This window comes from Lissotriton helveticus, chromosome 7, assembly GCF_964261635.1.
Source record: "Lissotriton helveticus chromosome 7, aLisHel1.1, whole genome shotgun sequence".
NCBI lineage: Eukaryota > Metazoa > Chordata > Amphibia > Caudata > Salamandridae > Lissotriton > Lissotriton helveticus.
This window is the reverse complement of record NC_136068.1, coordinates 428,837,095-428,857,987: the sequence shown is the minus strand read 5'-3', so window position 1 is coordinate 428,857,987 and position 20,893 is coordinate 428,837,095. Positions and strand designations below refer to the sequence as shown.

Below are 20,893 nucleotides of genomic sequence, written 5' to 3'. Positions count from 1 at the left end.
ACGCGAGGTTACATATGCGTCCGCTCCAGGAGTGCTTAGCAAATCAGTGGACACAGGCTCAGGGACAACTGACAGACCTAGTGTTGGTTACCGGTCGGGCGTACAACTCTCTGCATTGGTGGAATCCACACAACCTTTGCAAGGGCCGACCGTTCCAGGAGCCAGTGCCACAGATTATCCTGACAACGGACGCATCTCTCCAGGGATGGGGAGCTCATGTGCTCACTTACACAGTGCAGGGACTATGGACGATGCAGCAACAGAAGATGCACATCAACTATTTAGAACTGATGGCAATCTTCATGGCGCTCAAGTCCTTCAATATACATCTGTGCGACAAGGTAGTGTTAGTCCGGACGGACAACATGACAGCGATGTACTACATTCAAAAACAGGGAGGCACCCACTCGCCACAGCTGTCTCATCTGGCTCAGAGCATGTGGAAGCGGGCCATTCAAAGGAACATTTTCCTCATGGCAGAACACCTCCCGGGCAAGGACAATCAGATGGCGGATCTGCTCAGCAGATACAGCCATCAAATGCACGAGTGGGAGTTACATCCATCAGTACTCCGCCCGTACTTCCAGCAGTGGGGTCATCCGGAGATAGACCTGTTTGCCACAAGCGAAAACGCAAAATGCCAACACTTTGCCGCCAGCTTCCCTCACCCACAGTCGCAGGGGAATGCGATATGGATGAACTGGTCAGGCAAATTTGCGTACGCTTTTCTACCAGCACCTCTAATACCGCTGGTGGCGAGAAAGCTCAGGCAGCACTCGATGACACTCATCCTAGTTGCTCCAACGTGGGCACGCCAACCATGGTACACCACGTTTCTGGAACTCTCAGTGGTGCCGCATCAAAGGCTGCGCCCAACACCCAGGCTCTTGACGCAGAACCATGGCGACATTCAGCATCCAGATCCGCAACAGCTCAACCTGGCGATCTGGCTCTTGAGGTCTTGGAGTTTGGCTACCTTGATTTGCCTCCTGAATGCATGGACATCATCCGGGAGGCAAGAAAGCCCACTACCAGAGCTTGCTATGCAGCAAAATGAAAGTGGTTTGTCATTTACTGTACTGAACACAATATCAACCCGCTAGATGCGACCATTCCTAATATCATCTGCTATTTGTTACATCTTTACAAATGCAATCTAGATCCATCTATCCGCCATAGCAGCTTATCTTCAGAACAGGCAACATCTCTCTGTCTTCAGAGTGCCTGCTATTAAAGCCTTCCTTGAAGGTCTGAAACGAGTCATTCCACCAAGAACACCGCCAGCTCCGGTGTGGAACCTCAATGTGGTCCTCACCAGGCTGATGGGACCACCTTTTGAGCCACTGCACTCGTGTGAACTCCAGTTCCTAACATGGAAAGTGGCTTTCCTCATTGCTATTACGTCACTAAGACGTGTCAGTGAGCTGCAAGCGCTCACAATCCAAGAGCCGTTCATACAAATTCAACCAAATAGGGTGGTCCTACGCACTAACCCCAAATTCCTTCCGAAGGTGGTGTCAGTTTCATCTCAACCAAACTATTGACCTGCCCGCATTCTTCCAAAACCCACAAACGGTGGCGGAAATAATGCTCCATACTTTGGACGTTAGGAGGGCGTTGATGTACTATATTGACAGGACACAACACTTTAGGAAAACAAAACAACTTTTTGTTGCCTTCTCGCCACAGCACAAAGGCAACCCTATTTCCAAAGCAGGAATAGCCAGGTGGATTGTTAAGTGCATCCAGATCTGTTATCAAAAAGCTAAACATACCTTAACAATACCCCCAAGGGCGCACTCCACACGCAAACTGGGGGCATCCATGGCTTTCCTGGCGAACATTCCTTTGGAAGACATTTGCAGAGCAGCCACATGGGTTACACCGCATACCTTTACAAAACACTACTGTGTTGATGTGCATTCCAAGCAGCAAGCAGCTGTAGGACAGGCTGTTCTCAAGACACTTTTTCAGGTTTCTGCAGCTGGCACGGGCAACCGCCGCTAAGGGAGGGACTGCTATATATTCTATGCAAAATATATGAATTTAGCAGCCCACATGCCTCGAACTGAATATGCTACTTACCAGTATGCATCTGTTCTTGGCATGTAGGGCTGCTAACATTCATATCGCCCACCCTCCTCCCCGGTGCCCGTCGCAGCTGCAGATATACTCTTGCATTCAATCATTAGCATGGACATCCTTTACACTTTTCACTCCATCTCTGCCACAATGGCTAAAAACAATCTGGGGATGGAGCCAATGCCCATGCGCACTGTAGTCCAGGGGAGGAGCCACCTATCTCAGGATACTTCGAAGACTCTTCCAGGACAACAATGTGCGATCATCCAGACCCAACACTAGGCGGCGATCTATGCAAAAGATATGAATGTTAGCAGCCCTACATGCCAAGAACAGATGCATACTGGTAAGTAGCATATTCATTTTCTGGCACTCAAGGCATTCCAGAAACCTATTCAGAGGAAAACAATTCTAATACAAACACAGTACAAACACAATGTTCTACCTCAACAAACAAGGTATTTTCCACTGAACAAACTGGCACAGGAATTTTGTCATTGGGCAATGCCCCAAAAGATCCATCTACAGGCAGTACCTCTACCAGAAGTAGACAGCATCACAGCGGACAAACTGAGCAGACAGAACAATTGCTCTCATGAATGGGAGCTGAAACAGACAACAATTCAGTACCTATTCAACATTTGGGAACCACAATGTGTGACCTGTTTGCGACAATACAGAACAAGAAATGCCAATACTTTGCCTCCAGGTTTCCACACCACCTGTCAAGGGAAATGCACTTTCACTGAATTGGTCTGATATTTGTTTACGCTTTTCCACCAATACCCCTGATGCAAAGGGTGCTACAAAAGGCAAAGGAGCAAGGAAAAAATATGATTCCCATTGCCCCTCATTGGCCAAGGCAAGCATGGTTCTCCACTCTCCTAGAACTATCCAGAGGGGAAATTATAAGGAACAAGGTGTGAGAAGTTGGCCTGGTATATGATGCTCACTAGTTCTAGTGATCACCTTGTACCATGCCAAGCAACCCTTATAGACAAGCTATCCTAGGGGTAGCATGGACTAAGCAGTCTTAGGCTAAACTCTGTAAAGGCATGTGAAGCAAGCTGTTTTACCATACACAATCCCCTTGAATACCAAATGAAAGGACACCACACAGATATATATTGAAAATATATATAGATTTATTTCTACAATTATCCCGGATACTCTTTATGAGCACAGAAGCAAATGCGTTAAAACAAAACACAGTTTAAATATACAAAAGTTGCACAATTATGGATGAGCCCTAGGGGCCACCTAAACCATATACTAAAATAGTGGTATAAGAACCACTATGGGGAAAGTGAAGAGGCCTGGGGAATCGCTGGAGCTATTTGAGACTAGCAGTGATGAAGTCGGGAAAGGCCCGCGGGACTCTGGTGCAGTGCGGAAAGTGCACGCAATACCAATGCAATGTCAATGGTGCGTAAAAGTTACAAAGTTAGTTATTAAGGAACCTTCCGAGTGACCTAGAAGGATGAAACTTTAGACAGACACTAGAGGTGTGTACCAGTGTGGGAACACCGGCGTTGATTCAGGATGATCCGAAGTCTCAGGACACAGCTCCCACTCTTATTCGAATCTGGGGGGCCGGATCACCTACTAGGTCCCTCCTCTGGGTGGGACCAGGAAGGGGAGTGGTTACACCCCCTTTCCTTTGTCCAGTTCGCGCCAAGACTGGGGCTGGAAGGCCCCAGCACCGGTTTGAACTGGCCTATGCACAGGGACACCTTGTGTGCCCCAGGCATGTCTGATTCTATTCAGCCCTGTCCAACCCAATACACAAAATCCTGTCTGGGGTGGTGCTAGCACCTCCCAAGGCAGGAAACCCTTTGTCCAAGCTGCCCTCGCTGGAAGGACTCCCAGCAACAGGAGGTCAGACTTGTGTCTGTGGTGGCAGCATCCATTTTGTGATGCTGAGGCACTGTTTAACTTTAACCGGGGTTCAGGTTAGGTACATGTCGTGCCCCTCTAGAAGGGTGGAATGCTACCCCCGTCGCCAGAACTGGCGAGGGGGTAGTATTCCAATTCGTATGACACCTTACTCGACATGTTTTGATAAAGCCAAACCTAAGATAGCATATAACCGCGAGGATTATAATGCACTTAAGAGTATATGGTATGGCAGTATCATGAAACAGCTAAAGGACATGGTTCCGAAAGCTGCAGACAGGCTCAGCTCATGCCAGAGCACTATCTCACATATTTCCAAGCACTCTGCCTCCAGGATTGATGAGGCCTTCCATAGGAGTGGCTGATAGGAACATATGTGTCCATTTTAGGTTAGGTATAGGCATACTACACCTAAGTAAGGGGTGGTTACACCGACTTACCCCAGCGGAGTGATCAGCCAGTTGTGTCAAATATGGAGGCTAGGCCAGGGGTGGCACAATACGTGCTGCAGCCCCTGGTAGGCCTTGGAAGCACCTATGCCCTGGGTACACTGTTACAGGGGCCAATAAGGTGAACCAGTTCCAATTTCGTTATGCACCTAAAGTGCATGGGTTACGATTTAGAGAGAGAACAGCAGGCTGTGGGTCTGATTAGCAGGCCCACAGCCACATTAGGTCATAAACCAGTGAAGCAAAAAGCAAAAATTTGGGGTGACCATAGGATAGCAGACCCTACTCTCCTACACAAGGCCAGATCTTTCACCAGGAACCAGCAACACTGCAACTAGTAGCTTGGTGCCTAAATACATAGAATTTGGTAATCTCAATCTACAGATAAGCACCATGGAAATACTCAGAGGCTAGGAAATAATCCACAAGGAAATGCTATACAGCAACATGGAAACAATACGCCACATGGTACATCGCAAACTGGACTAGTTCCATAAAGACACAAGAATCTTTGATCACATATTTTTCCTACCAGCAACATCAATTTTTCAAGCCTTAAGGTACACCTTGCTGCCATAGTGGCATACACAAGAGGAAAATCATGCTAAAGCTTTTTTCCTAGACCAGTCATTAAAAGATTCCTAGAAGGAGCCAAGAGAATAGCTCCACCAAGAGCTGCACCTGTACCAACATGGAGTTTAAATACAGTACTCTCTCAAATGATGAAGAAACCTTTTGAGCCCATGCATGCAGCAGACCTCAAACATGTCACCCTAAAGACAGCCTTTCTCATTGCCATAACATCACTACGCAGAGTAAGTGGATTACAGACGTTAACAATACAAGAACCCTATTTACAAATCCACAAAGATGAAGTGATCTTGAAAATTAACCCACAATTCTTGCCAAAGGTGGTATCTAAGTATCACTTAAATCAAAACATCAGGCTACCGTTTTTTTTTTCAAAACCCAGAAACTAAAGCAGAAAGAAGCCCCCATACCCTGGATTTTATGAGAACTTTACTGTATTACTTGCAAAAAACAAAGCAATTGTTTGTGGCACTCTCTCATACCAGCACAGGATTTGCGGTCACAAAGGCAACTATTGCAAGATTGATAGTACAAGCTATCCAAGTATGTTACGAGAAGGCCAGGAAGAAGCTAACAATGCAACCAACAGTGCACTCCACTAGAAAGAAGGGAGCAACGCTAGCCTTTATGGCCAATGTACCCATTGATTCCAACTGTGCAGCAGCAACATGGGCATCACCACACACCTTCACAAAGCATTACTGTGTGGACATACAGATGAATAAGGAAGCTCGGATTGGACAGAGGGTGCTCCAACACCTGTTTGCAAAGTGTTCCTTTCAACACGGCCCCCCCAAGACTGGAGAAACCGCTCTATAATCTAATGCACAGCATGTGAATCCAGAAAAGGATTCATGCTGCAAAGCGATATGGTTACTTGCCAGTTGGAGTAGTTTTGCAGCTTGAAGAGTTTTGTGGATTCACATGCGACCCACCCAGCCTTCCACTACAAGGACAACAAACAGGTGGGGAGCTAAGACTAAATCAGTGTTTAAATCATCTCTAGGATTACAAACCAAAGAAACAGAAAAAAAGAATCCGCATATGGCCACCACACATGTCGACCTCCAGGATACTGTCTGACGTCACTCAGGGAAACATACCTGGCACCAAATGGTGGTCGACAGCGACCAAAACAAGACAAATCCAGACTCAACCACTAGATGGCAGAATAATGCATGGCATGTGAATGCAGAAAATTCTTCAAGCTGCAAAACTACTACTGGTAAGTAACCATTTAGTTTTACCGTTAGTTTTCTGACCTCATGTACAGCATGTGAATCAAGAGGAGTTTAAGCCATATAACAACTGTTAAAGGTAAGTTAAATGTTTCCTTTTCCACCAAGAGGCTTCAAATTACATCATATAGAATTCAAAATAAACCTCAATTGTGTGTGATTCAATTTTATCCACCAGAGTGGTTGACTCTTGTTAGTGGCTATCCAATCTAATGTCTTATGTAGTCTGTGCAGTGGTGGCTGCCTTGGAACTTACCTATGGCCGTAGCCACCTGTCCCCCATCCTAACTCGAACTGCAACAGGAATGGAAGCACTCAGGCTCACGGACTCTCCCAGCCAATCATGACACTGCATGGTTGTGATTGATATGAGTGGCCTGTTCAGCTGCTCAGGCAGTGCCTGGGCATGTTCTCCACCTGGCTGTGCAACGCAGTCAGGTGAGAACATGCTAAGTGCGCACAACTGTTTAGACAGCCCAGGAGGGCTGGCTAAACATTCACGAGCACTTTGATGCAACCACTCCTCACTCTACACGAGCTCAGCACTGCCCGACCTGGCTGAGTCCTGCAAGGAAAAATTAAATGATAATAACGTATTATCATTTTCTTTTTTGCACTGCTCAAAGAGCAGTGGGGCAACGCTCCTCCCTCTTAGCAGAGCAGCCGCCACTGAGTCTATGGATCATACCCCAGGGGAAACACCCTAAAAGCAGTTTCCATTGACCGAAGGCGCTGCACATAAGTTGTCATGCACAAGCTTGTGGTGCTTATTGAAGAGTATCTCTTTATCCGCATGTCTGTATCCTCATTGTTTTATTATCTCCGTGTGTGCATGCTGTGTGGGTATGTTGTGTTCCTAGTCTGTACAAGAGACTAATATTGGCTTTGCCAAAGCATTTTTAATAATGTGGTATTTTGACCTTCAGTCTGTTAGCTTTATGTAGTAATTCAATAGACAGCACTTTTACATAAACAGTTTCACAATATCTGCAACACTCGCCCCTCAGTCTAGTAGCGAAGCCAGTAGATCTGAAATATAAATATACGTCTCCATCATTCGCTTTTGTAGTATTGTGGATGGGATATGGGTGAATGCAAAAAATAGTCCATGGGTGGATCAATATGCGTGAAACGATGAATGAGTGGATGGATGGATGGGTGTGTGTGTGTGTGTATATGAAAGCATCCAGACACTTTCAAATATAAACCAGAACCTACTGGCTTTGACAATGGTTATTTTAAAAAGTGAGACCTAATGGCTTTGCCAATTTTTAAACATTTTATTTTAACTGGAACCTTCAAAGTTGCAGTTGTGCACATGTTACACTGGTTATGATGTATTCATGCTTGCTCGGTAGGTTCTATTTTACAATTTTTAAAGAAATGTCCTTACTAGTTTGCAAGCTGCCCACATATTCTTGATGAGAAAGAACCTTCTTAAAAGACTCAACATATCACTTGGCCACTTTTCTTTCCACATTTTCTGCATGTGGTTGGGCATTAGGATGATTATCTCATTTTTGGCAGATTTTCAAATTGTCTTATGTTCAATTCAGTCAGGCAGGCACTAGGATACTCTCAACAATCTTTGCAGTTGCCAAACATAATCTTCCCACAGTGACGTGTTAACTCTTGACTTGAGAAATTCATATTGCATCAAGAAGAATGTTTCCACCTAATATTTTCCTGATGTAAAAAAATCTCATCTGAATTAACCCCTACTTAGCCTTTGTCTTGTTGTTCATACTCCAAATCATAGGTCCCTGGATTCTGATCTAAAGTGTTGAGTCTGAACAATTTTTGGATTAGCTATAGAATCCTGAGCTAATTTGGCCCAGACCCATATATGCTAATGAATTGTGGTTTACATGCTAGGATATGTCTTAATTTTAGTTTAACTTGATTTCTTTAACAAAGTATATGCCAATTCAACTTAAATGTTAATCATGTTTCATTCCTGATGCAGCTTTTTTTTTTTTTGCAGAGGAGTATGTAACCTGCCACACTTGCCGGTCTCCGGATACAATCTTACAGAAGGACACTCGGTTATATTTCTTGCAGTGTGAGACCTGTCATTCCCGTTGCTCTGTAGCTAGCATCAAGACTGGCTTCCAGGCTGTAACAGGCAAGAGAGCCCAGCTCCGTGCCAAAGCTAACTAGTTTGGGAAACTGCTATTGGATTTGACGACCTGTTGTGGGACAATTGAATGGCTTTACCACTATATTAAAGCTTTCACTGTGGTAACCATTGCAATACATTTATTGGGCTTTGGATCCATGGTTCTGTAATGCATTCCAGTGTACAGCTCCTTGAGGTTCACACATGCGCAGACAGAACTCAAAACGGGTTTCTCTGTGGTCAAATACCTGGCTAAAAAGAGCATTTTTAACCGTTCATAAAATATAGTAAAGTGCAACATAATTAAAAGTTCTGACAAAGAAGTTTCTTTTTTGTATGAGTGAAACGTACGCTTTTTGTCTGGGAGTTATTTGGTTCAAGTGTTGGAAGTTGTTTGGCAGAGTGGGATACTATGAAGCATGTCCATTGCTTTGCTTAAACCGGTTTGTTCATTCTACCTCGTATATATAGTGTAGTTCTTTTAATTCGACTGCAGAAAACCACAATACTGTTCTACTCTGCCCTTATTTCATTAAATACTAAACGAGCATTGGCACATCCACCAGGTCTGGTAGGTATGGTTATTTTATAACTCATTCCTTCATTTATTGGCAAGCTTGTATGTGTTACCTTTGTGGCTAGGTGAGTGGGTGTATGTGCAAATTAGTCACTGTTTGGATGGGTGTATGAGTGAGTGCATTGATTAGGTGAATCGCTGGATGAATGAGTGTGAGTACCTAGCTACTTAAAGTGTGCCAGTTCATGAATGAGAGCATGGATGTAATGTAGACATGTTGGGCTAATTGGGCGAGAAAACCTGTGCTACAATTTTCTCAATTGAGAGAGTAAAAGGATTATACTGATACATCTGTCCATAAATTCCTCACATTTAGGATTTCCTTAGGCACCTGATTGGCCCTGGGGAGGTTACTCCTCTCCTGTGTATCAGTAGGTGGCTCATTAGTCCTGAGCAACAGACCACCAGTAGTCTTCATCTCACCTGAACCCAATCCTGTAATCACCTCATGGTTTCCCCACCAGGTGCGCCCTTTGTAGTGGCCATTTACAGGGCTGCAGGAGTCTTGGAATGGTCACCCACAGAATACGCTAATTAAAATGTACTCCCACCAGTCCTGCAACTACTGAAGTCTTCCTTTTAACACCTTGCATGCTCATGACGAGCTCAGCCCGTCATGAGCCACGGTGCTCGTGTGCTCATGACGAGCTGAGCTAGTCATGACCGTTAGAACGCTCGCACACTGGGAAAATTCCCCATCTGTGCAAGCGTTCTAATGAAACGGGTGTGGTCATGACGAGCTCAGCTCGTCATGAGCACAAAACCACCGTGGCTCATGACGAGTTGAGCTAGTCATGAGCACCGGGGCGCTGCGCGCTCCACCCCTCCCCCCAGCACAGCGGGGGAATATGCCCCGCACGGAAGGGGTTAAATGATGCCCTGGTGGACCACATTTTCGTAGATTAATCCAGGTCTTTGTCTGCCCAACAGTTAGCCATCGTCACATTGATTGATGTCACAGACTGGCTTCTGCAACATCCATCACCAGAAAGTCTGGTGATGCATCCTTCATGTACACTGAGCCCCAATGACTTTCCTTCCACCCCCTAGACAGGTAGTCCATGCCGTAAATTGGAGCCATGAGTATAAAGGGGTTGTCCTCGACTATCTCACTACTGTCCTACCATTTGGATGATGCTGAAGATTCTTCTTCCTCCTCTTCCAGAGATCCTTTGCCTTACAATGTTCCAAAGTGTACAAAATGGCCATGATGCGCCTAAGCAAGTCTTGTCTTCTGAAGTCAATGACTGGTTTGCACGTGCCTTGGAAATACTTGGGATCATCCTCAAAAATAACTAGATGAGACCCTCTGGATTCATGGGAGATGTCAGGCTACAATTGATCACTCTTTATATCAGGTAAACAAGAAAATTACCCATTTGTTCAAAATGAAACCATGCAAATAGTCAGTGTCAGTCAATTGCACTAGACCCACAGCTGCCCTGCATGATGCTATGAAAGAATCTAACTTTCTGCAGTACCATTATACACTTGTATATTATCCAGTATTATCGGTGTCTTTCATAGACTCACATGCCTGAATCATTCCCCGTCGTCGAGACGGGTGTCTCCGGTACATAGAAAAGTAATGTCCTATAGACATAGAGAGAAGTAGGCCTAAGGGCCTCACCTTAGTAGCCTATCTATGTCCTTTTGTAGAAAGGACCAAACTCTAGAAGAGAGCCAATCAGCTAACACCTCCCTCTAGAACCTTCCTGTCAGGAGCCTCAGTCTCTTGGATTTTCTACCGCACGTTGTGCTAAGGGAGTCTCCACCGGAGTTCTCCTCAGGTTTTCCTTACGAACGCTTATTTCTCAAAGATTTGAATTACTTTTCTTCAATTTTGATTATGGCTGATGCTCAGAAGAAGGGTCTCTTTAGAGCATGTTTTTCTTGCGGAAAGAAGAGATAACATATGAAAGACCAGCACCAGACCTGCTTGTATTGCTTATGTCCGGACCATTCAGCAAAAGACTGCAAAATTTGTAGAACTTTTTCTACACAAACGTTGAAAGACAGGGAACGTCGTCTTTTACTTTGGTTGAACAAGCTCAAAACCAGAGAAAATCTGGAATCTTCAGAGGAGGATGATTATTCTTCAGTCTCCTCACAACTGTCTTTAAAAAGGCCAAGGGTGGCTTACCCTAGCCCTGCAGACGCTCCTCCAAAGAAGACTGCGAAAAAGTCTTCAGAGGTAAAGTCATCAGCGTCTTGAGAAGGAGGTTCACACCTTCAAAAAGCCTGCGCCGTCGTCAACGATGATATCGTCGACTCCTTCACCTGCGCAAAAGAAGACTGTGTCTCACGTCTGTCTCGACGTCGACGAAGACAGTATCGACGAAGTCAGCATCGTCCGCTTTTTCCTCATCGACGACAACACCGACGGCGGGTAAGCCTCTGTCGTCGATTATCATTATCAAAAAATCGTCATCGCCGGCGTCGTCATCAGTGTCGACGACGAGACCAGCGTCGTCGACGCCCGTGCCGTCGACTAAGGCGCCATCGTCGATGGGTACATCATAGTCAGTCATCGTCGACGGGTGTGCCGACGATGAATGCAATGCTGTAGATGAAAACAGTCGTCGACGAGGAATCATCGACGAGAAAGATACCGTCGACTGTGCTATCGTCGACGAGAGTATCGTCGACTAAGTCATCACCGATGCCGACGACGAAAGCAACGACGACGATGGCCATACCGTCGTCAGCTGCACCGTCGACTAAGACGTCGTCGGCGCCACTATGGAAACAGTCACCGACGATACCACCATCGATGGGACAAACACAAGACCTACGCTCCGTCGACGATAAATCTTCTCGAATCCTGTCGTCGACGAGTCCTTAAATGGATATTACACCTGAGTTAACGTCCCCAAGTAGGGTACAAAAACTTCCTCCAGCACGTCTTTTACAAGATTAGGAGTTGGATGAAGAAGATGATAGCTGGCAGGCTACAAGTCCGTCTCATCTAGTGGTCAAGTGCCAAAGTACGGATGAGGATGACCATGAGGTTGAAATTACACAGGACCATAATGTTCAGACACATATGCAGACTCAAGTTACGCCCATGGTATGTTTACCAGCGGCTATAGTGTCTGATTTGAGATTCTTAATACAGGACTATAAACAAAGATTCCCGGAGTCCTCTGCTCCAGCGGATAGGCAGGCGCCTCCAACAACAAGGTCGGCTGCGTCTCCACGGCCCAGACCATCACCATTGGTGCTTCATCAGGAAAGGGAGCACGTTCAAGATCCTCCATCATCTGAGGAGGAGGAAGAACCACATGAAGAGGGGGAGATTCAAGATGACGTCTCCCATCATGATGACGGGGATGATTATATTATTTCTTCTCCAGCTTCCCCGGAGCCCACAACATCAGGTTCTCCACCGGCGGACATAGGAGGGTTCCACAGTTTGATGGAGAGGGCAGCCAAAAGGTTCCACATAACAATGGAGTCTCAGGAAACGGATTGTTTCCTTTATGATTTTAAGGAGCCACTTAGGAGGACAACCAAATCTATTCCGTTCATCGAATACATTTGGAACGAGGGTCTACAATTAATGCAGACACCAGCCTCAGTTTCAGCGGTGGTTCCAAGACTGGACAAAAAGTACACGGCCCTGGCATCGGCGCCAGCCTGTCTTACAGGACACCCCGAACCAGACTCTGTGGTTACACAAGCGGCGCAGAAAAATTCCAGAAATCCTTCCTCACCGTTAACAGCCCGCCGGATAAGGAAGGCAGGAAACTAGACAATATCTGAAAACGATTTTCCACCACATCGGCAATGACAATAAAGGCGGCGAATTTAATAGCGCTGCTAGGAAGATATAACAGACAATTATGGGCAGACATTGCTCCGTACCTTTCTGACCTGCCGGAAGACACAAAGGAAGAGGTTCAAGCTTTGCTTCTAGAAGGTCAGTCTTCGGCCTCTGAATTAATAGACTGTGCTCTAGATGTTGCCATGACTGGTTTCAGACAAAAAGCAGGAGCAGCTGTATTGCGAAGGCAGGGATGGCTCAAGTCTACCTCCTTCAGGTAGGAGGTACAATCTAAGATCCTGGACATGCTATGCGATGGACAACAACTGTTTGGCGCTACGATTGATGAAGCTCTACAAACAAAGAAGGACACAGATACAGCGAGAGCACTCGGCACACTGCAATTTAAGAACCAGTCCTTTCGTGGGAACAGGGGCAGAGGCCAGTCCTCTTACAGAGGCAATTATCAAAGTAGATCCTCGTATTCGTATGGACAAAACAAGTCTCAATACCAACCACACCAACAGCAACAGAGCAGGCAGTCCTCTTTTGGAAGGTCCAACTTTCGTGGAAAGTCCCAGCGAAAACCCACTGGCGGACGCCGATGACCTATTACTACAGCCAGTCCATCCTTCATCTCCTTCTTTCAAACTTGGAAGAAAACTGACCCATTTCCTCAACAACTGGAGGAGGATAACAACGGACCGGTGGGTCCTCCAGTTAATTCAATTTGGCCATTCTCTAGAATACGAACCTCGCCCTCTGCCCCACAAACACCTACAATTGCTCCTTCAAGAAATCTCAATCATGCTCCAAAAAGGAGCAATAGAGCGAGTACCATCTTCTCACAAGGGAAGAGGATTTTACTCCCGCTTCTTCCTCATTCAAAAGAAGAAGAAATGGAGGCCCATTCTAGACCTCAGGGCGCTCAACACATTCTTAAAGAAGCAATCGTTCCACATGGTCAGGATTCAGGAGATCCTGGGCCTGCTGGAGGAGGGAGACTTCATGACGTCTTTGGACCTACAGGACGCATACTTTCACGTCCCAATCCACAAGAATCACAGGAAATTCCTACGATTTGCAGTGGCAAGCCAACACTATCAGTTCTGTGTTCTCCCTTTTGATCTCAAGTCTGCACCCCGGATCTTCACCAAGTGTCTCTCGCCGGTGGCAGCATTCCATCAAGCCTTCCTGTATTTGGACGACTGGCTGGTGAAGGCACCATCCTTGTCAGGCGTGATCACATCCTCCAATGCCTGTCTCAATCTCTTCAGGAACTAGGGTCTTATGCTCAATCAAGACAAGTCCACCTTGCATCCCTCTCGGACCATTACCTTCCTCGGAGCGACACTAGATACAACAGCGGTGAAGGCTTTCCCTTCTCAGGAGAGAACACGCAAGCTTATCTCTCTGGCCGCATCAGTGTCTTCGAAGAAGACTTTGACAGTCCGGTCCTTCAAATCCCTCTTGGGAATGATGTCCTCATACCACACTGTCGACTACGGATGCGTCCGCTCCAGGAAGCTTTGTCCAGGCAGTGGACACAATGCATGGGATCATTCGACGACCGCATAAAGATCACACGGCAGATCGTCGAGGCATTACTGTGGTGGAGGTCGCTCAAGAACCTCTCTCAAGGGCTATCGTTCCTGCTTCCGGCGGCGCCCCACGTCATTACAACGGACGCCTCTCTGGAGGGTTGGGGAGCAGTCCTGCAAGAATTGAGGATCAGCGGCAGATGGTCACCGCAGGAGACACAACTCCATATCAACCTACTGGATTTGAGGCCAGTCTTCCTAGCCTTGCAGTCCTTTTTGCCAAGGATCAAGAACTCCCTAGTGCTCGTCAGGACCGACAACACTGCGACGATGCACTACCTGAACAAACAGGGAGGAACACGTTCGCTAACACTCTTGCGAATCGCAGAAAATCTGGAACTGGCTCATTCTCCACAACGTTTCGTTGAGAGTGGAGTACGTCCCAGGCAAGGACAATGTAATCGCAGACGCCCTAAGCAGGCAGAAGTCTTCCTTATACGAATGGAAGCTAGATATGGCGACCGCTGCTGAGGTCTTCTTAAGATGGGGAACACCGCCAATCGACCTATTTGCGACCAGGGAGAACGCCAAATGCCAAAACTTCGCAAGCTGGCATCCCCAACCAGGGTCTCTCGGAAATGCATTTTCCATCACATGGCGCAACATCTTTGCGTACGCATTTCCACCATTTCCGATGATACCCAGAACCCTCCGGAAAATGAATGCGGAGCCCTGCACTTTAATTCTGATAGCCCCATTCTGGCCGAGACAACATTGGTTCACGGACCTCCATCGCCTGTCACTGCAGCCGCCAATACGGCTTCGTCAGCATCCCTCTCTACTCACGATGAGCAACAAACAGATTCAGCACCCGGATCTGAGATCTCTCAGGTTATCGGCTTGGCTCCTGAGTACTGAGAGTTCAGCAAGTTAAACATCCCGCAGGATTGTAAGGATGTTCTAGCCAGAGCACGAGCGGACAGCACTAATAAGACTAATTCCCTGAAGTGGAAACGCTTCTGCATCTGGTGTGCGGAAAAAGGTTTACGTCCTTTCGCCGCCTCCCCAGAACAAATATTACCATACTTGCTTCATTTGGCGCAGTCGGGCCTTGCCCACTCCTCCATAAAGGTACATTTGGCGGCTATCTCACGGTTTAAAAGGACACCTAAAGAACCCTCTCTCTGGTCTAGTAGACTGGTGAAGCAATTCCTTTAAGGTCTCTATAGATCTTTTCCTCGACCACGGATGGTCCCTCCAACATGGCATCTAAATGTGGTTCTTAACCAACTAATGAAACACCCTTTCGAACCCATTCACAAGGCAGTCTTGAAGTACATTTCGTGGAAGACGGCTCTACTCCTGGCACTTACTTCAGCAAGGAGGGTCAGTGAACTGCAGGCTCTTTCCATCCAAGACCCCTTCCTGCAGTTTAGAGATGACAGAGTTATTTTAAGGACCAATACGAGGTTTATTCCTAAGGTCCCCTTGGACTTCCACTTGAATGAGCCTGTGATCCTCAAATCATTCTTTCCAAATCCCAGTACTGCAGCTGAGAGATCGCTACACTCATTGGACCTTAAAAGATGTCTAAAATTTTATATTGATAAGACCAAACACTTCAGAAAATCTAACCAGCTCTTCATTGCCTTCAGTAGACCTAGAAAGGGTCTACCGATTACCAAACAAAGCATCTCCAGATGGATCTCTACGGCAATTGCCTTCTGCCACGACAGAGCCGGACATCCATTCTAAAATCAGAGCGCACTCTACAAGAGCCATGTCGACTTCTATGGCACGGTTTTCAGGAGTGCCAGTCCTCAACATCTGCAGGGCGGCAATGTGGAAGTCGCCGCATACCTTCACCGGGCACTACTGGCTGGATACAAAGCTGATGAAGGATGCAGCAGTGGGACAAGCAGTGCTACGCCATCTATTCCAATAAGGTGAGCCTTCCTCCATCCCTCCATCCTTTTCTGGTATGCACATTTCTCTGTTACTACTTCTGATTGATGTCTATTGATGGTTCATAGTCGCATGATATGTATTATCTAATGACTTGTTTATGATGCTCCATCAGAAATGTGCACACGGTATTGCTTGCTACTCTTATTCAGGCATGTGAATCTATGAAAGACACCCATAATACTGGATAAGAAATGCATTACTTACCTGTAACTGCAGTTATCCAGTATTGGTGTCTTTCATAGATTCACATGGAACTCTCCCGCCTCCCTTGGAAGGACTCCCCTATCTCTCTATCAGTGCTGCACCTACTTAGCTTGGTGCGTACGAAAATCTGAGAGACTGAGGCTTCTGACAGGAAGGTTCTAGAGGGAGGTGTTAGCTGATTGGCTCTCTTATAGAGTTTGGTCCTTTTTACAAAGGACATAGGCTACTAAGGTGAGGCCCTTAGGCCTACTTCTCTTTATATATGTCTATAGGACATTACTTTTCTATGTACCGGAGATCCCCGTCTCGACGACGGGGATTGATTCAGGCATGTGAATCTATGAAAGACACCAATACTGGATAACTGCAGTTACAGATAAGTAACGCATTTCTTAGAGAGCATAGGCCTAAGCTTGTTTCCTCCAGTGGATAGAACTATATTAACAGCCGCTAGATCATGTGCGGATCAGCAGAGAGATCTCCCCCATGTTCTTAATCAGCAGGGGTACGAGACAGCTGTGCCCCCTGTCCATGATTGCGATGAAGCAGATCGCCCCACGTCTGTTAACATAACTTCGCAAAAGGACTGAGATCGGACCCTGCTCTTTGTATGCCGATGACGTCACATTTTATATCCAAGTACCCCTGACAAACTCCTTTCCCATCATCAGGAAGTTTCTTGGGTGCAGCTGGTTGACTGGTATGACGATCAACTGGGCGAAGGCTTTGATTTTTGCTCTCACCCCTGCTACGATGGAGTTCCCCCTGCAAATTTAACGTTAAATGAGCTTCTGGGCATGTGAAATACCTTGAAATTTAGGTCAGTGGTGACCTCAACATCCTACGGTGTAAAACAATTATAGTAGAGCATTAACATGACTGAAGGAGATGGTGTCAACTTGGGCTCCCGCTCTCTATGGCTGGTAGAATCGCTATACCTAAAATGGTGATTCTTCCTAAATATTTATATTTATTCAACAGTATTCCCATCTCTGGAGGGTGACAAGCGAGAGTGACGTGGGAGGTGCTCAGACTACCATTTGATCGTGTGTGTGTGTGTGTGTGTGCGCGCGCGCGCCAGACCTATAGCTTTATTACTGCTCAGAAGTACGACTTGCCACTACTGGTGTCACCCTACTACATTTCAACCACACATGGCTATCCAAGCAGATAACTCTACTCCATACTTGCTCAATGTGGTGTTTGGCACGCTTAAAGGTACAACCTGGGCCTGCGATTGCCTCCGAAAGAGAGCACGATTAACATGCATATATAGAGCGTGCCAGTTGCACAAAAATCCACCCCTGCCCCTCACTGCAGATGGTAGTCTTGACAGCATAAACCATGCACATACTGACGCTAGGAGAGCTCTCCCCGAAGAGTTTATAATAGCTCACCCTAGTTGCATTCTACTTGACCTATTTCTATGCTACAGATTACATGCCACCTATAAAGTTCTGCATCATACCTGCCTGTAGGCTCCCTGTAGGAAGGTGGCTACCGGACTATGGTTACCCCAGATTTTTTGCCTTGTGTTTAGTTGGATTTCGACTTAGTTGGCCTGGTTCCCTGCTAATCAGGGCCCCAGGCTATCTGCTCTCTCTGTAAAATGGATTCCATGTACCCTAGGTACATACCACAATTGGTAATGGACTCCTTGTCAGCCCCTGTACTATGCACTATAGGTGCTCAGGGCATAGGGGCCACCAAGGCCTACCAGGGGCTGCAGCATATCTTTTGCCACCCCTGGCTGGTTCTTAAATTGACACAACTGGCTGATCACTCAGCTGGGGTAAGGTGGTGTAATCACCCCTTGCTTAGATATAGTATACCTATATCTAAACCTATATCTGGACACATATAAACCTGTGAGCCACTCCTATGGAAGGCCTTATCAATCCTGGAGGCAGAGTGTGTGGTTTAATGTGAGATGGAGCTCTAGCATGAGCTGAGCCTGTCTGCAGCTGTCAGGAACAACTCCCTAAGCTGTTCCAGGATAATGCCATACCATATACTCTTAAGTGCATTATAATCCTCGCGGTTATATAGCAACTTTGGTTTGGCTTTATCAAAACATGTCGTGTAATGTGTCATACGATTTGGAATACTATCCCCTCGCCAGTCCTGGCGACGGGGATAGCATTCCACCCCTCTAGAGGGAGAAGACATGTTACTTTACTGAAATGCGGTTAATTTTAAAAGAGCCTCAGATCCACAAAATGGATGCTTCTGCCACAGACACAGGTCTGACCCCCTGCAGCTGACCGAAACTCAGCCAAGGGGGCCTGGACAAAGGGTTTCCTGTCGTAGGGAGGTGTCACACCCCCCCAGACAGGAGATAGTGGATTGTAGCAGGGAGGTTTGAAAGAACCCAGACACTGCTGGGGGCGCACAAGGCTGCCCCTTGCATAATCCGGCCAAACCGGTTCTGGGGCACTCCAGCCCCTGACCCAGCACGGCCTGGATCAAAGGAAGGGGGTGTATCCACCCACTTCCTGGGTCCCACCCATAGGAGGGGACCTAGCAGGTAATCCAGCCCCCTAGATTGGTATAAGAATGGGAGCAGTCCCAAAGCACTTATTATCCTGATGTAACATAAGAAACGAAACTCTGGACCCTTCGACATCCTACTCAACGTAGAAGACTGAAGAATCTCCCTTGTGGTCAAGGAGTGACCACCCTGTGCAAACAGGCACCATCCAGCACATCGACGTCTGCTTTGTTGCAGTTCCCGCCGGAACTCGAGCGACAGATCGACGAGATCAAGCTTGCCTGCCTTCTTACAGCCCGATCCACAGTCCCTGCAGAGCTGAGACCCGTTGGGGCGACCGGAAGCGTGGGGCACGCCATCTTGGAAAGACCACGAGACGCTGACCGTGCAGCCCACGAGTGACCCTCGAAGCTGTACAACGGGGTTTGAGAAGCCCCAACCCTGAGCCACTCTTGCACCGAAGTTCACCCCTCTACACTCGACGAGTGCTGCGTGGGGCCCTTCTGCTTCTTTTGGCTCAACGCGTTGGCCCGGTCACTTGCCAGCTGGCTTGTGGCCCCTGTGCCGGCGAAAACCGAAATACGACTTGTGAATCTGGTTGCTCCAGATTTGCACCCGCTCCCCTGAAAAGGAGCACCCACTCCGACCCTCCTGGACAGAGTGAGAAGCAATCTCCCAGTTCCGCGTGGATTGCTTTTGCCAAGTGTTTGCTCCAATCTTGAAGCCGACGGCGAGAGCCTACGTGGGACAGATCGTGACCCGCTCCTGGACGTCGCAGATGCCCCAGAGCCCACGTGACAGCGGAGAGAAGCTCCTCGAGAACCACCTGATTGCGCCCGACATTGCTTGGTTCCGTCCTGGTTCCACCCTGGTCCCTGCCGAGTGACCCAGACTCTGTCCCCTCTGCTTTCAGGTACTTTTCGACTTGGGTCCACCCTTGGATCCCACCGGACACTTCTCCTTCCCATCGCCTGCAGCATCTTCAGCTTCAAGCACCCAGAGCCTGCGTGACGAAACCCGACACTACTTCGACCCTGTGCACCCGCTTCCTGTGGGTGAGGTAACATTGCAACGCCGGTGTTCCCACACTGTTACACACCTCTAGGGTCTGTGTCTAAAGTTTTGTCCTTCTAGGTTCAGCGGAAGTGTCCATAAACTCTATTTGTGTAACTTTTACGCACCATTGACTTAACATTGGTACATGCTTGTGCTTTCAGCACTGCACCCGAATCCCGCGGGCTTTTCCCGACTTCAGCATTGCTTGTCCCGACTGCTCCCAGCGATTCCCTAGGCCCTAGGACTAACCACTGATCGATTGGTATCTCTTATACCATTTTTTTAGTATATGGTCTGAGTGGCCCCTCGCCCTCATCCATAATTGTGCAACTTTGTATGTTATACTGTGCTTTTGATTTAACGCTTGTGCCCCTTTGTTCATAAAGAATACTGGGGATTATTTTTAGAAATAAATACATATATTTTTATAATATATACTTGTGTGGTGTCCTTTCATTTGATATTACAGGACTGTGATTGGTAAAACAGCTCGCTTAACACGACCTCTTGAGTTTAGCCTTTAAGGCTGCTTAGTCTATGCTACCATTAAGATAGCTTGTCTATAGGGTTGACTTACAACCAGACACCATAAGGGATAGTTTGGACTGATAAAAGGTGGTTCCAGAATTGGAAACATCATATATCAGGCCAACTTCTCACACTCCCCCTCCCCCAGCTGTATGCACCAAGATCCTTGACACCTGGTGCCCCAAAAAACTGATCACTAGAACGTATGGCACCTTCCATAACAAAGCCTCTGTGTGTGCATCCCTAAGGCTTTCTCCACGTGGCAGATGGCCCTGGCACCAGCACTGATAGAGACACAGTGGCAAATGTGATGTGCTCAGACAGGTGAGCTGTCCCTTCAATTAACTACTCCATATGATGCATTTTAAATTGTATTAGATGTACTGT

The 20,893-nt window shown here is 47.0% G+C and overlaps 1 protein-coding gene across 1 annotated transcript in view; it reads left to right on the top strand.

The window, feature by feature from the left end:
- Nucleotides 1-8,684, top strand: part of EIF2S2 (eukaryotic translation initiation factor 2 subunit beta) — a 616,197-nt gene extending 607,513 nt beyond the window's left edge. Inside the window, exon 9 of the mRNA XM_078652324.1 lies at nt 8,241-8,684. Within this exon, the coding sequence (XP_078508450.1) occupies nt 8,241-8,416 (176 nt within the window). The 3' untranslated portion in view covers nt 8,417-8,684. The remainder of the gene's footprint in view (nt 1-8,240) is intronic.
- The last annotated feature ends 12,209 nt before the right edge of the window (nt 8,685-20,893 follow it).